The sequence below is a fragment of the Protobothrops mucrosquamatus genome, unplaced genomic scaffold (genome assembly GCF_001527695.2).
Source record: "Protobothrops mucrosquamatus isolate PMUCROS unplaced genomic scaffold, P.Mucros_1.0 scaffold_73, whole genome shotgun sequence".
In the NCBI taxonomy this organism is placed as follows: domain Eukaryota; kingdom Metazoa; phylum Chordata; class Lepidosauria; order Squamata; family Viperidae; genus Protobothrops; species Protobothrops mucrosquamatus.
In genome coordinates, this window is record NW_015386149.1 from 178,433 (window position 1) to 192,066 (window position 13,634).

General features: G+C 42.2%; 1 protein-coding gene across 1 annotated transcript in view; it reads right to left on the minus strand.

The window, feature by feature from the left end:
* The window catches only part of LOC107285523 (interferon-induced helicase C domain-containing protein 1), a gene marked incomplete at its 5' end in the record, with an annotated part of 48,153 nt that overhangs the window by 3,075 nt on the left and 31,444 nt on the right, over positions 1 to 13,634 (minus strand). Inside the window, 6 exons of the mRNA XM_029283692.1 lie at positions 2,102 to 2,358; positions 4,605 to 4,835; positions 5,378 to 5,501; positions 6,973 to 7,089; positions 10,597 to 10,814; positions 12,819 to 13,029. Coding sequence (XP_029139525.1) covers positions 2,102 to 2,358; positions 4,605 to 4,835; positions 5,378 to 5,501; positions 6,973 to 7,089; positions 10,597 to 10,814; positions 12,819 to 13,029 — 1,158 coding nt within the window. The remainder of the gene's footprint in view (positions 1 to 2,101; positions 2,359 to 4,604; positions 4,836 to 5,377; positions 5,502 to 6,972; positions 7,090 to 10,596; positions 10,815 to 12,818; positions 13,030 to 13,634) is intronic.

Genomic DNA, 13,634 nt, shown 5'->3' on the forward strand with positions numbered 1-13,634 from the left:
GCGCCCTCAAGACATGGTTGTTCCAGCTTGCGGGACTGGCCTAAGGGATTTTAAAGGGGTTTTAATTACTTTTAATCAGATGAGTTTAAATATTTCTTTTTAATCAATTTTAATTGGTGTACTATATGTTTGTATTTTATCCAATTGTTAGCCGCCCTGAGTCCGCAAGGAGAAGGGCGGGATATAAATGTAATTAAATTAAATAAATAAATAAATAAATAATAGTGTCAAAGTGTCAGAATATTCTGCAATATTCACACACCGCATTTGATACAATTATTAGTGAACAACACTCTACCTCTGAAATTGGATAGGAAAAGTGAAGGGGGACACAAAGATTCTGGCAAGCCATCCATATTTCATGCCACCCATATTTCATTTCATCCCATATTATAGCTATTGGCTGTGCTAGGTTTGGCATGCTTCAGGTGTGCCACAGGTCTTTTACATACACAGGAAGTGCACACCCTTGTCCTCACAGAGCCATAGGGGTTCCATAGGGGATTTCAGAAGAACCACTGAGAACACGGTTCTACAAGGTTTTCTCTGGAGCTGTAGGACAGACTTTTTTTCTCGCTGGTTAGAATTCATTTTGCCTCACTCATTCTATCTCCTGGGATTTCTTCCCCACGTCCTGAAATAAAGATGTCATAGATCTTTGTTGTCAGACCCCCACTTTGGGGGGAGTGATTGGGCACATGATTTTGCAGCTTCTCTCTCCTACCTTCCCTTTTGTTTTTTTTGCTGCAAAAGCAATACATTCCACTGACGGTAATAAGGACTGGAAAGCCGTATGTTTTTTTGATGTCAGAATGATTTGTATTTTATTATTTATTTATTAGATTTTTATCCCACCTTTATTACTATAAATAACCCAATGCGGTGAGCATACATAATCTAGATGAGATGGGTGGGCACACAAATTTAATAAATGAATAAAATAAATAACACTCCTTCCTTCTCTTTTTCCCCACAACGACAACCCTGTGAGGTGGGGTTGGGCTGAGAGAGAGCGATTGGCCCAAAGTCACTCAGATGGTTGTCATGCCTTAGGCACACTCTCCTGCTTTCTAGGTCAGCATCTTAACCACTATGCCAGACTGGCTCTCCGATTTTTAAAAGATTTTTAGTGCACCTCTTCTTGGTATAAAAAATAATAATATACTTTACTATTTTTAGAATACCAAAATGAAATGAATTTGATGCTAATCTTGAAATAATTTCTCATAGAACACATACATACATATTTAGGTACGGTATATCATAATTATAATTACTGAGAATTATTCACACATTGATTAAATGTAATGGGAAAAAGAGAAAAATATAGGAACTGAGATTACAAGTTCTTAGAAAAATCTTAACCCTACACCAATGGTCTCCAACCTTTGCAGCTTGGCAGCACCTGCTTGGGGTGGGGTGGGGAGAGGGGAACAGGGCTCTGTGAGCAGTGGACTGGCGCATGCAGCTCCACTCACGCAAGAGAGAAGAGAAGCCTTTGGGGCATGGTTTCACACTCCTTCAGGCCTCTCCACACCAAAAGCTTTTACAAAGACATGGAAAGCCTGAAGCAGCATGAGATGGCTCCCCTGAAGCCTTTCATTCGTTTGCAAAAGCTTTTGGCATGGAGAAGAGAAGCCTTGGGGGGGGCGCAGTCTCATGCTCCTTTAGACTCACCAAGGCTGCCTGACGCTCCAAAAACGGATTGGGTGTCCTGCACAGGCAGCCTCGGTGAATCATTGAAGCTGAGTAGGGCACGCTCATCCTGCTCAGCCTCTGCTCTCACCACTCTGCTTTTGGAGCATTGGGAGTAGGCAGCTTGGCCCGGCTGGGGGGGCAGGGAGAGGGGAACATGACCACGCGAGCGGTGGGCCGGCGAGCATGTGCGCAGCTCCGCTTAAGCAAGAGAGAAGAGAAGCCTTCGGGAAGTGCTTGTGCGTGTGGAACTCTGCACACACCTCAGCCTGCCTCTTGCACGGCCCAGTTCCGAATAGGCCATGGTCTAGTAGTGGGCCATGGCCCAGGGGTTCTGTAAGGGTTCTGCCTTACAGAACTGAAAAGCAAAGAAAATCTGGCAATGAACTTTACATTTTTATTTTACCTGGGTCATATGCTGAAATTCACTATTATGTCCTGTGCCAATGAGGTAGTGAGCCTTCACTCCAACTTCTTCAAATTTGGGATTATCATTAATCCACCGATAGATAGCAAATGCACTTTGACGAGTTTTTGAGAAAATAATTCCTCTGGGTTCATTGCTCTTTGTGAATTGTTGCATTAAAGTCATGCGCAACTTTGTTAGTTTTTCATTTTCATATTGTAGTTTTTCAGCTAACTCTTCCAGCTCCTTCTGTTTATCTTTAGGAACAAATGTAAATGAACAAAATATTTAAGTAATTATGTTTTAAAAGAATTAGAGCATGTTATTATGAGTCATGCTGGCTGACACAGATTGTAGTCCAAAATATCTGAAAGTGTCAGCAGATCATGCTCAAAAAAGACCACCATCTATTTTCTGTTGTGCGTACCAACTAGATAACCTTGCAGAAAGGAAAGAATGATGTAGGCTATTTGGTTCTTATTCACATCTCCTGCACGTTTGCAAAATCTTAACTTAACTTAAGCACAAAATACAGATAGCAAATTCTGGCAGAAGCCCTGCAGGCATCAACTTGGGTCAAGATGAAAATCATTGTTTTAATACCTCCCAAATATTTTTCATAGCTATCTCTGCATATAAGCAGAGCAGGGGCTAGTCTTAGAGTGGACTGTGGAATACTGCAATATTAGTTGTAAGCTGGTTGTAAGTCCCTGAATTGCAATATGTGACAGTAATTTAGGCTGCAATGGCCGCAATTGCAAGGGCCAATTGTAAGTATCCCCCATTCAGAGCTGTTATAAGATTAAATGATTACTGAATGAGTGTAAAGATAGAAGAGGGAGGAGTACATCACTGAATAATGGCCAGAAAAATAAACTTAGAAAAGATTCACTGTAACTAATCAGACTGTAAAAAGAGAAGGTGGGAGATTTGTATTTTCAGACTTGCAAAACTTTGTTTATGTAGCTTTACAATAAAGTAGATTTTGCTCATCTTGTTGTGTTTCCTGTCTGGTATATTTGGGAGGTTGACACAACATCACAATGCAATGCAGCATGGCATGACAGAGAATGGGGAAAGCTGTGAAATAAAAGTTTGGATGTCTGAAACGGTAACAGACCGTGAGAATAACTTTGGGATAAGGAAGAGTCTAGTCTAGGCAACGGTCAGAGAAAAGATATCTCTGATTCCAGAAGGAATGGAGACATGAAAAGCATTTCAGAAGGGATTCTCCCTAGTTTTCTGGAAAGTAAAAACAAATGAGAAGAGATGTACTTTCAGATTTGCAAGATTTACTGTAATCTTACAATAAAGATTGTGTCAGTACTCATGATTTGTGCTTCTTGTCTGGTCTACCTCAAAGGGCTGACTTCAACCTGGAGCCACACAAATCTTTGAGGAAATTTCATTTAAGAGGGTGGGTGCTATGACAGAGAAAGGCACTCTTCCTTTGCCCCAATAGATACATATTGATTAATCATATAATCATAGGCTGGAGAGTACCTCAGAGGTCTTCTAGTCCATCCCCCAGCTCAAGGCACAAGACCTTATACCATCCCAATCGAATGGCTGTCTTGTCTATTCTTGAAAGCTTCCAGTGATGGAATACCCACAACTTCGGTAGGCAAGCAATTCCATTGATTATTTTTTCTCACTGTCAGAAAATTTCTCCTTACTTCTAGATTGTATCTCTCTTTGACAAGCTTCCACCCATTACTTCTTGTCCTGCCCTTTGGTGCCTAGAGAATAAGTCAATCTCCTCTTCTCGGTGACAGCCCCTCAAGTACTGGAAGACAGCTGTCATGTCCTCCTAATCCTTCTCTTTGATAGGATAGACATACCTAGTTTCTTTGTTTGTCATACGATATAGTGATCTAAATTTAAATTTAGCGATTTAGTGATTGAAGGGATTCAGAGGATGCCAACTCTGCAGACACTTTACTAGAAGGCAGAAACTACAGAAGATAGGCAGGGTCCCAAATAACAAGGCACCTATGCCATGTTAGAGCTTTATAGGTAATAACCAGTGACTTGAATCACATCTGGAAGCATAATGGAAACCAATATAGTTTACACAACAGGGATTGAGGGAGGCTATGTTGTCTGGATATGTTCACAGCAAACAGTAGTAGTGTAGACTTACCTACAAGTAAGCTGTGAGGAACCTAATCCTTAGATTCCTACCTGCTTGCACTGGGAGCACATGGTTTATTGTTATGACTAAACCAGGCTAATAGCTTTGAGAATAAGAAGGCAGCTTGCCTAAATCTCTATCCACAGAACATCTTAAATTACTCTTCCCTATTTCAGCTAAAATAGGGAAGTTTATATCCCAATTTTTGATGAAAACCAGAAATTTTATAAAACATGAATGAAAAATGTATGTGACGTGTGATCAAGCCTTACTTAATGATCCAGCTGCAAGAAATTTTGGTTCTCATTTTAATATTGTACATTGATTTGTAGACGTGTAGACAGGAAGTCCCAGATGACTCATGCTTACCATAAAACAACTCTATAAGACGTGTAGCAGTTTCATCTGGTTGTGAGGCTATGAGTTCATCTTCACTATCTTCATCCATTGCCATCTTTCTACTCCTTTCTTCCTCATAAAAGGTCTTCAGATGATTATAGGCATCAATCATTTGGGTAGTATCATTAATTAGCAAGGCATCGTTGTATTTCTTCAAGTGCTCTGCACATACCCGCTCTTTGCGAGTCCCTTCCTTGGCAGCTAGAAAAAAGAACAAGCACTGAGAAAACAAGTAAGCAAAGGTCTAGGACAGTGGTGGCGAACCTATGGCACGGGTGCCAGAGGCAGCATTCAGAGCCCTCTCTGTGGGCACACATGCCGTTGGCCCAGCCTTGCCTCCCCCCGTGACCTTCTCCTCTCCAGCAGCCCCCCTGAAGGAGAGTTGCCCCCGAGCGTGGCCCATGCAGAGCAGCGCAGCCAAGGACATGGCAGCCAGGCAGCATAGACAAGACTCTGCCCTCACACCTCATCGTGAACAGTTGATGCTGCAGGGCGTGGGCAGAGGGCGTGACCGCCATAGTGCTGCTGAGCTGCCTGGGCGATCTGTGGTGGGCCCTGGAGGCAGTGAGTGGCCCTGCGGGCAGGTGGGATGGGGGATGGGGGGGCAGAACAGGGGCGGGGCAGGGGGTGGAGCAGGGGCAGGGCCAGTTTTTGGGCACTCGGTCTCTAAAAGTTTCGCCATCACTGGTCTAGGAAAACTCTGGCCACCTATTTTAGCAATGTATTAACAATGTAAACATTACCTTTCTTTTCCTCCTGAATGACCCACTGTTCATAGGCCTGTGATCCAAAATCAGCATTTGGACTGAATTGGCAATAGCCTTGAATCTCAGTCATAATGTTTACGAGTTTCTCTCTAAATGGATCCTAAAATGTAAAACATTTCATCAGTTAACAATCACAGGATTAGAAGGGATACTTATTTATTTATTAAATTTATATGTGGCCCATCTCGCTGTCCCAAGTGGGATGTTGGCAGCTTGGAAATCTAGTCTAACAAACACACACACACACATACCCCTGCTCAGGGCAGAAATCCTCACATCATCCCTTTATGTCTAAATGTTGTTAGAAAAACCTCCAGTTAAATAGATATTCAACCAAAATCACAATAAATCTTTTTTTTAGTTTATAATTGAGGAAAATACTAGAAACATTGCATCACAGCAGACCAATTAATTCAGAGTCCCCTAACCTTTCTGGCTTTGCAGACCAGTGGGAGGGGGGGACACTGCTCGCACACTGCTCGTGCAAAAGAGGATGCGCACACGCATGTGTGCACTTGCCTGCTGCTTCCGTGGGCTCGTTCTGAACAGCTCATAGTCAAGTAGTGGGCCATGACCCAAGGGTTGGGGATCCCTGAATTAATCAATTGTATGCCTACATAATAGCAACTAATGAAAAGAAATGAAAGTACATCACATTTCAGGAGGATCAATGTTAAAAACAAATCTTAACTAGATGTGTGGGGAAACAATCTCCAGACTCAAAGTCAAATATGACCTTTGAATAATATGAACACGGTCAGATACAAGAGTCTGGAGGAAGAAAATGACCCAGCAGGATATTTTCTTGTGTATAATGTGGGAGGGAAGAGGTGGTTCACTGAAATGTTTTTTTTTTATTTTATTATTTTTGCAATAGCAATAGCATTTAAACTTATATACCGCTCCACAGTGCTTTACAGCAGAGTTCCCCAACCTTTCCAGCTTTGTGGACCAGTGGGGGAGGGGGAGAGTGGCTGGCAAGCATGTGCATAAACCTGCAGCTCCATTTACATGAGTGGTGGGCACATGCACCCATGGCTCACGCAAATGGAGTGTGTGCGCACGCACACACACTCATCTGCTGCTTCTGTGGCCCAGTTACGAACGGCTCACGGCCCAGTAGTGGGCTGTAGCCTGGGGGTTTATAGGGTCAGCATATGGCTCCCAACAATCTGGGTCTTCATTTTAGCGACCTTGGAAGGATGGAAGGCTGAGTCAACCTTGAGCCCATCAGGATCGAACTCCTGGCAGTGGGCACAGTCAGCCTGCAATATTGCATTTTAACCACTGTGCCATCACAGCTCCAGGGGTACCATTTGCTCCTATCTCCCTATGTTCCTATGTGCAATCTGTCATATACGTTTCTCTTTTTTGGGACTAGGTGTGAAAAAAGAACCAAGCTGGAATCTTCCTCAAGATTTTAGTTTTTTCCATGAAGGAGAACTTTTTTTTCTGAAAGAGTAAGCTAACATCTGTAGGTGTGTCTTTTTGTAAAAAAAAGAAAAGAAAAAAAAGAACCATGCACAATACTGTAGTCACATGATCACATAAAGCACAACAAATATCCATACCTCCTTTTTGTCATCTGCAATCTCAAATTTCTTAAGAGGTTCTTTTGCTTGATGTTGCAGTTGTACACTGTGCTCTTGAACAGTCACAATCTCATCTGCATCCAGGTTGGCACATATCTAAAGGAGGGAAAGTTATTTAAGTTATGGATTGTGTAGGTCTGTGCAATGCTTTAGGAATAACTGGCATGCAGCCTTAAAGGTGCAGCCTTAAAGAAGCAGCTGAAGAGCCTTCCTTGAGCATCTCTTTGATTGTTTCTTGAGAGCGATGCATTTAAGGCAGGCTAGCCTAGACAGTAACTTCTCTAGCAGTGTGCACCCAAAGGATCATCCTGACTATTGTGAATGGCTTTGCTGTAGTTCTAGTTTTGTCTCTCAAGTAGACTGCAGAGACTGTTGCTTGAAGACAGTCACTCCTCAAAATGCAACCTATTATAAAGCGTCCCTCTAAAGAAAGTCATTAAGATGGCTGCTATGAATACACCACCGATACCCAGATCTAGTTCTCTGTGACATCTTCAGAAAACAGATGTCTCCCCTCAACCCTGCCAAATGAAAATCTTTTGCCTTTGTTGTTCCTCCCCACTTTGCTGCCTCTTCCCTTAAGCTGTGCTTGCTGGACAGCAAGGTCACCAGCCCTGAGAGCAGCAGAAGCAGAAAGTCACCAGTCCACATGGGCTCCTTCCCAAAGTGCGACTGCAGAGGTTAGAAATGGCAGACTTCCTTGTTCTGCGTGGAATTGTCTTCTCTCCAACGTAGCAAGCATGCACTTTGGGAATCCTGATGGATCTATAGCTCTCTGTGTGTCGCCAGACGGAGGGAACATCTAGATCATACCATATATGGTATGATCTCTGGCTGAAAAGCCAATTGCATTAATTTCTGAAAGAAAATGATCTTAAACTGTGGTGCACATGCAGGTCTCAATATGGGACTCCCTTTGTATCACAAAGTATTGTTCTGTATTACTTTTACAGCTCTACACCCATTCCTCGTTTAGTGAGTGCTTTCGTTAGCAAGTACGATAGCAAAAAAAAAAATCATTTTCAGACCAATGCACACATTTACAACCAAATCTTGTGCACCTACCAACAAAGCAAGCCGGAGTGAGACTAATGCTGGAACGACCGAATGAGAGAACTTTATCTGAATTGAGACAGTAGCAACCAGGCCTTAAAATCATGAGGCTGGGTTATCTGAGGGACTTCTCCCAATTACATCTGGTTGCCCCATCAGATCTAGAGGTGATGGCATGCTATGTGTCCTGTCAGCAAAGGAATTACATCTAATAGTTCATAGGAGGTAGATCTTCTCTGTTGCAGTGCCCATCTTGTGGAATATTCCTCGCCCTCCCCCCCGGAAGTGAGATGAGCTTCACTTCTCTCTCTCAACATTTCCCAACTCCTTCAAGACCTTGCTATGTTATCAGGTCTGAGAGTCCCAGGGGACTGGGGAGATTTTATGATAGCCCTCTTACTGCAGTTAATATCATCCTCTCCTGTGTTCTGTACCTTTTTGATTGAATTTTTAATGTGTTCTATTGCAGATGCTACATGCTGCCCAAAGTCATGTTCATTTGAAATAGGCAGCTATACAAATATGATAAATAAGCCAGTGATCTCTGCAGCGACTCTTTCTTTTTCTCTCTGTCTCATGTGTTCACCTAGTGGCCATTTTGCTTAATGATCCGGTCATTGGAATGGAACTCGGTTGCTAAATGAGGAGTGGGAGTACATCATCCAGGTTATTCAAAATAACCATACGTACAAAACATTCTGAAAATATTTGCCTACGGTTGTTTGCAGCAAGTTAAATAACAAATAAATAAATTTATTTATTTACAGAAGTTGTGACCGCACCATCACTGGAGGTTTTTAAGAAGAGATTGGACAGCCATTTATCCGGAATGGTGTAGGGTCTCCTGCTTGAGCAGGGGGTTGGAACAGAAGATCTCCAAGATCCCTTCCAACTCTGTTATTCTGTTAAATGTGGATAAAGTGCTGCAAAAAGTGTGGGAATAAAAATGCAGCACATCTCGGCAACTCTTTAAAGGAGTCACATTTTTTTTCCTGAAACGGTTTGGCTGTCTTATGATCCTGGAAAAGATGTGGCTGCCTTAAAAAGTTGTCAACAGCAACTACATTCAAATGAATTGAAGCACGTTTGGGAATGAAATCTGAAGCACAGCATGGCCCTATTATTTTGTGAGTTGTGCTGCCTTAAAGTTGTGAACTGTCAAGAAGTGAAGTTAACAATATATTTTCTAATTAAGTTTTCCTTTCATCAGTTGATATGTCTGTATTTGTCTCCCGCACCTCCCTGTTCACTGCAACAAAAGTTCAATGGTGAACTGTCACTTTGAATGATCTAAAATTTCTTCATCCTTTAACTTTCTAGTTCGTTTGTCTTTCTAAATTCCCCCTATTTTCCCCTTTGAAAACTGCAAATCGTTTGTTAATTTTTTTTCCCTACAAAGATAAAATTAATGCCAAAAGCATATTATTGGGCAGGAACAACATTCTCTCACATACTTTTTACATCTCGTTGCTTGCTGACAATTCTGTCTCAAGTTTCTTACACAGTAAAATTCAAGTTGACTTAGACCAGTGTTCCTGAGAAACACCGGCTCGAAGGACTTCCCCAAGCCTTTTCTCATGGCAACTTACTCTAAAGCAGATACACTCACTTCAGGTCATGCCTTGGGACTTTATAAGAATGGACTCTTCAGTCAAGAGATGCCAAGATGGGTTGTTGTTGTTGTTGTTGTTGTTATTATTATTTAGTGACAGACTTTTGCTGCACACTATATAAAGTACTGCATCATTTCTTGCTCTTCTGGAGAATGTAGGTACAGATAGTCCTCAACTTACGACCACAATTGAGCCCAAAATTTCTGTTGTTAAGCGAGACACTTGTTAAGTGAGTTTTGCCCCATTTTACAACTTTTCTTGCCACAGTTGTTAAGTGAATCACTGCAGTTGTTAAGTTAGTAACAAGGTTGTTCAGTGAATCCAGCTTCCCCTTTGATTTTGCTCGTCAGAAGGTCACAAAAGGGGATCACATGATCCCGGGACACTGCAACCGTCATAAAATACAAGTCAGTTGCCACACGTCTGAATTTTGATCATGTGACTGTGGGGAGGTTCCAATAGTTGTGTCATAAGTCACTTTTTTCAGTGCTGAAAACTTTGTTGTAACCTATTCACTTTGCTTGCATTTAGAACAGTAACAGCTAGGTTTGTGTCTTGCTAAGCCCTGGTTTAATTTGATTACACTGTTTAAATGAGCCACAGTATCTGGATTCATGTGTCCCACTAAATTATGAATCATGATTTATAAACGTCCATGGCTGGGCTCTCATAGATCTTGCCAAGTCTAAAATTGCAACACATACACCCTTAAAGTCCAGGAGGAAAACTGGGATATCAGTTTAATAAATAAAGAAAATTACATATATTATTCCTTGTAGGACCACACAAACTCAGTCAAACTTTGATTTCCTACATGAAAGTAGATTCTCTGCTCCAAACTTCGTTACAAGCAAGATCTCACACTTTAAAACCAACAATGATAAAGTTTGCTCTTGTAGAGTATTTGTCCACTATTCTGTGATCATGCATAACTTACTGTTAGAATATGTTCCTCTGCTTTTGAATGATTTGTTGCACCTCCCACTCCGGGTGAGGCTGTTAGCCCCAGAATCTGAGGCTGAGGCACCAGTTGTTTTCCTTCTTTCTTTCGCTTCTCATTTTCCCTTTTTTCTTTTAAGTAGTAACGCATTATATTGTTATAGACAGCTCCTTTCTGGGTGTGATGACATTCATCAATGATCATCAAGGAGAACACTAGAAGATACATTATGCAAATTGATTACAGAGTCCTTGTGCTCATATACATTGTAGTAAAACAAACTACTTTGCTTTTAATCAGCCTGTTTCTTGTGGAGTCCTGGGTGCACTTTGAATTTGGTTGTTGGCTTGCAGGCATTTCATTGCCTGACTAGATAATATCATCAGTGCTGGTGGGCGTGTGGTTTGTTTCCAGTTTAAATACATTAGCTTATCCTGCCACTGTTGGTGATGGGGGGTGGCCTTCTTCTTGGTAGCTCCTTGATTTTAGGGTATGATTTTCTGCTTGTTTGTCTGCTTAATTGTCTCCTTAGAACAGTGTTTCTCAACCTTGACACTTTTAAGGCATGTGGACTTCAACTCCCAGAATTCCACAGCCAGCAATGCTGGCTGTGGAATTCTGGGAGTTGAAGTCCACATGCCTTAAAATTGTCAAGGTTGAGAAACACTGCCTTAGAAGTTCCTTGATTTGGGTATTGTTATAGCCTAATACCCTAAACCCTAAAGAAGTAAGATTATAAACACAGCGGTGATTTCATTTAGTGACTATTTCACTTAATGACTAAGTTGCCAGTTCCAATTATGGTTACTAAACAAGGATTATGTGTACTTCCATGGCAGGCTGGAGAATCTATAGCCTAGAAGATGTGACTGGAATGAAACCTTCTATTGTTCTCAATCATTTACCATGCTGCAGAATCACAGGTTTTCGATCTCTGGCTGAGAAATCAGTGCTTTTATTTTTGTCTAACCAATAATTGTGTTCAAAGTAAAATGAAATATTCATTTTGAATATGCTTCCCATCGTTTCACTTTAGTCTCTTAGGTCCACGCTATGGCCGCCAGAAATATTTTCTTCCTCCCTCAACTGTTTGCAGTGCATAGGAGCAAACAGCCACAAATGGAGGGAAAATTTTCAGAAGGAAACTAATATGAATCCCTAATCTAGGCTATGAACATTTTCTAGACTGATGCCCAGGTTTGGCAGTCCTTCACAAATAAAAGAGGCAGATAGGACCAAATGTGCTTTTGAAGGATACAGGGTGGGTAACTTTTCACCATACTATTTTTGGTATTATTTTCAATCTCCATGAGCTACAACCATTATTCTAGTTATACTGTTGGAAATTGGATCATTTTTTGAAAAAAAATGTATTTGCTGGGAAGAGGCCTATATACTCAAAAGATACGTTAAGCCTTGTGAAGACTAGTAGATGCACCTTGCATCTTTTGGGGGTTCTCCAAGCAGAAACGCAACATGAAGGTTGTTGATGAGTTGGTGGTTAATGTGAGGAGAGTCAAATAGGGACAGAGATTCTGTAGGTCAGTGATGGCGAACATTTTAGAGACCGAGTGCCCAAACCGCAATCCAAAACCCACTTATTTATCGCAAAGTGCCAGGGCTGCATCACCATTGTGGTGCCCTCGGGGGGTCATGGCCCATTGGGTGGGTGTGGCCGCGGTGGTCATAGCAGACTGGGTGAGCATGGCTGCATTGGGAGTGGCCACCTTGATGTTGCTCGTGGGGGGATGCCTGTGGGGGCTGGGCAGGATTGGGGGAGATCCAAGGGGTCTTGTGGGTGGGGCGGTGGACAGGAGGCTTTTCCTGCAGGGTGAGGCAGGGGTTGGGGTGGGGGTGCCATTGCTGCAGGGCAAGGCAAGGCGAGGCAGGGGCGGCTGCTGTCTGACACCATCGACCCCCACACACAGAGGTCAGCGAGTGCATGGGGGAGTGCTCTACTACCTCTACTCGAGCGTGTTAGCCGGCCGCTTCGCCTCCTTTGTGCTGGGCGGGGTTGTTTCTCCGGGTGCCGGCGGCAGCCTAATGGACCTGTGCGAGATGCTGGTGGCAGCGGCAGGCGTGCCCACAGAGAGGGCTCTGAGTGCCGCCTCTGGCACGCATGCCATAGGTTCGCCATCACTGGTGTAGGTGGATTGCAGCTTGCCTGCTCCTGCTGTAATACATTTGGTGTTCAGATCTACACAGCTATCTATACATACCTGATAACTGGACTCCTTCTTCATCATCTTCATACACTTTCTCCAGGGCATTCTCCAGGATCTTAGCAGTACAAATAATCACATCATAATCTCTAATTAGTTCAGGGAATGAAAATTTCAGCTGAGATGACCCACTCAGCCCTATTGTTCGGTACGAATGCTTCATATAGGGACCAAATTCATTCTCTAAATGTTGCTCCACCAGTGGCACCTGTTTTGCAGATTAGATAGATAGATAGATAGATAGATAGATAGATAGATAGATAGATAGATAGATAGATAGATAGATAGATAGATAGATAGATAGATGATATAATTAAACAGATGTTCATGACAACATTTTCCCCTTCAGTTCTCCAGCAAGCATGGCCTTTGATTAGAGGACATGAAATCCAATTATCCAAAAGAAGCCAATATGCAAAAGGCTGTTTACATAAAGTTCTTTGGTTACTGTAATATTTACTTATGTCTCCTGGAAGATCAACAGATGGAAACTGTGGCCAGGGATACCTTTGCCCAACTCTGGCTTGGTACATCAACCTGGGACCTGAGGACTTTACTCCAGTGGCTCACGTCCTTGTATCATTATGTTGCTTAGATTAATGCAATATACTCTGCATTATTATTATTATTATTATTACTTTAATTTATACCCCGCCCTTCTCCCGAAGGACTCAGGGCGGCTTACAGGCAAATAAAAAACGAAACTATACAATAAATATCTAAAAACAATTAAAATATATATTAAATTAGCCTGTTATTTTTAGAAAAGTTATAAAATCCCTATTAAAATCCCTATACAATCCCCCCCCTAGG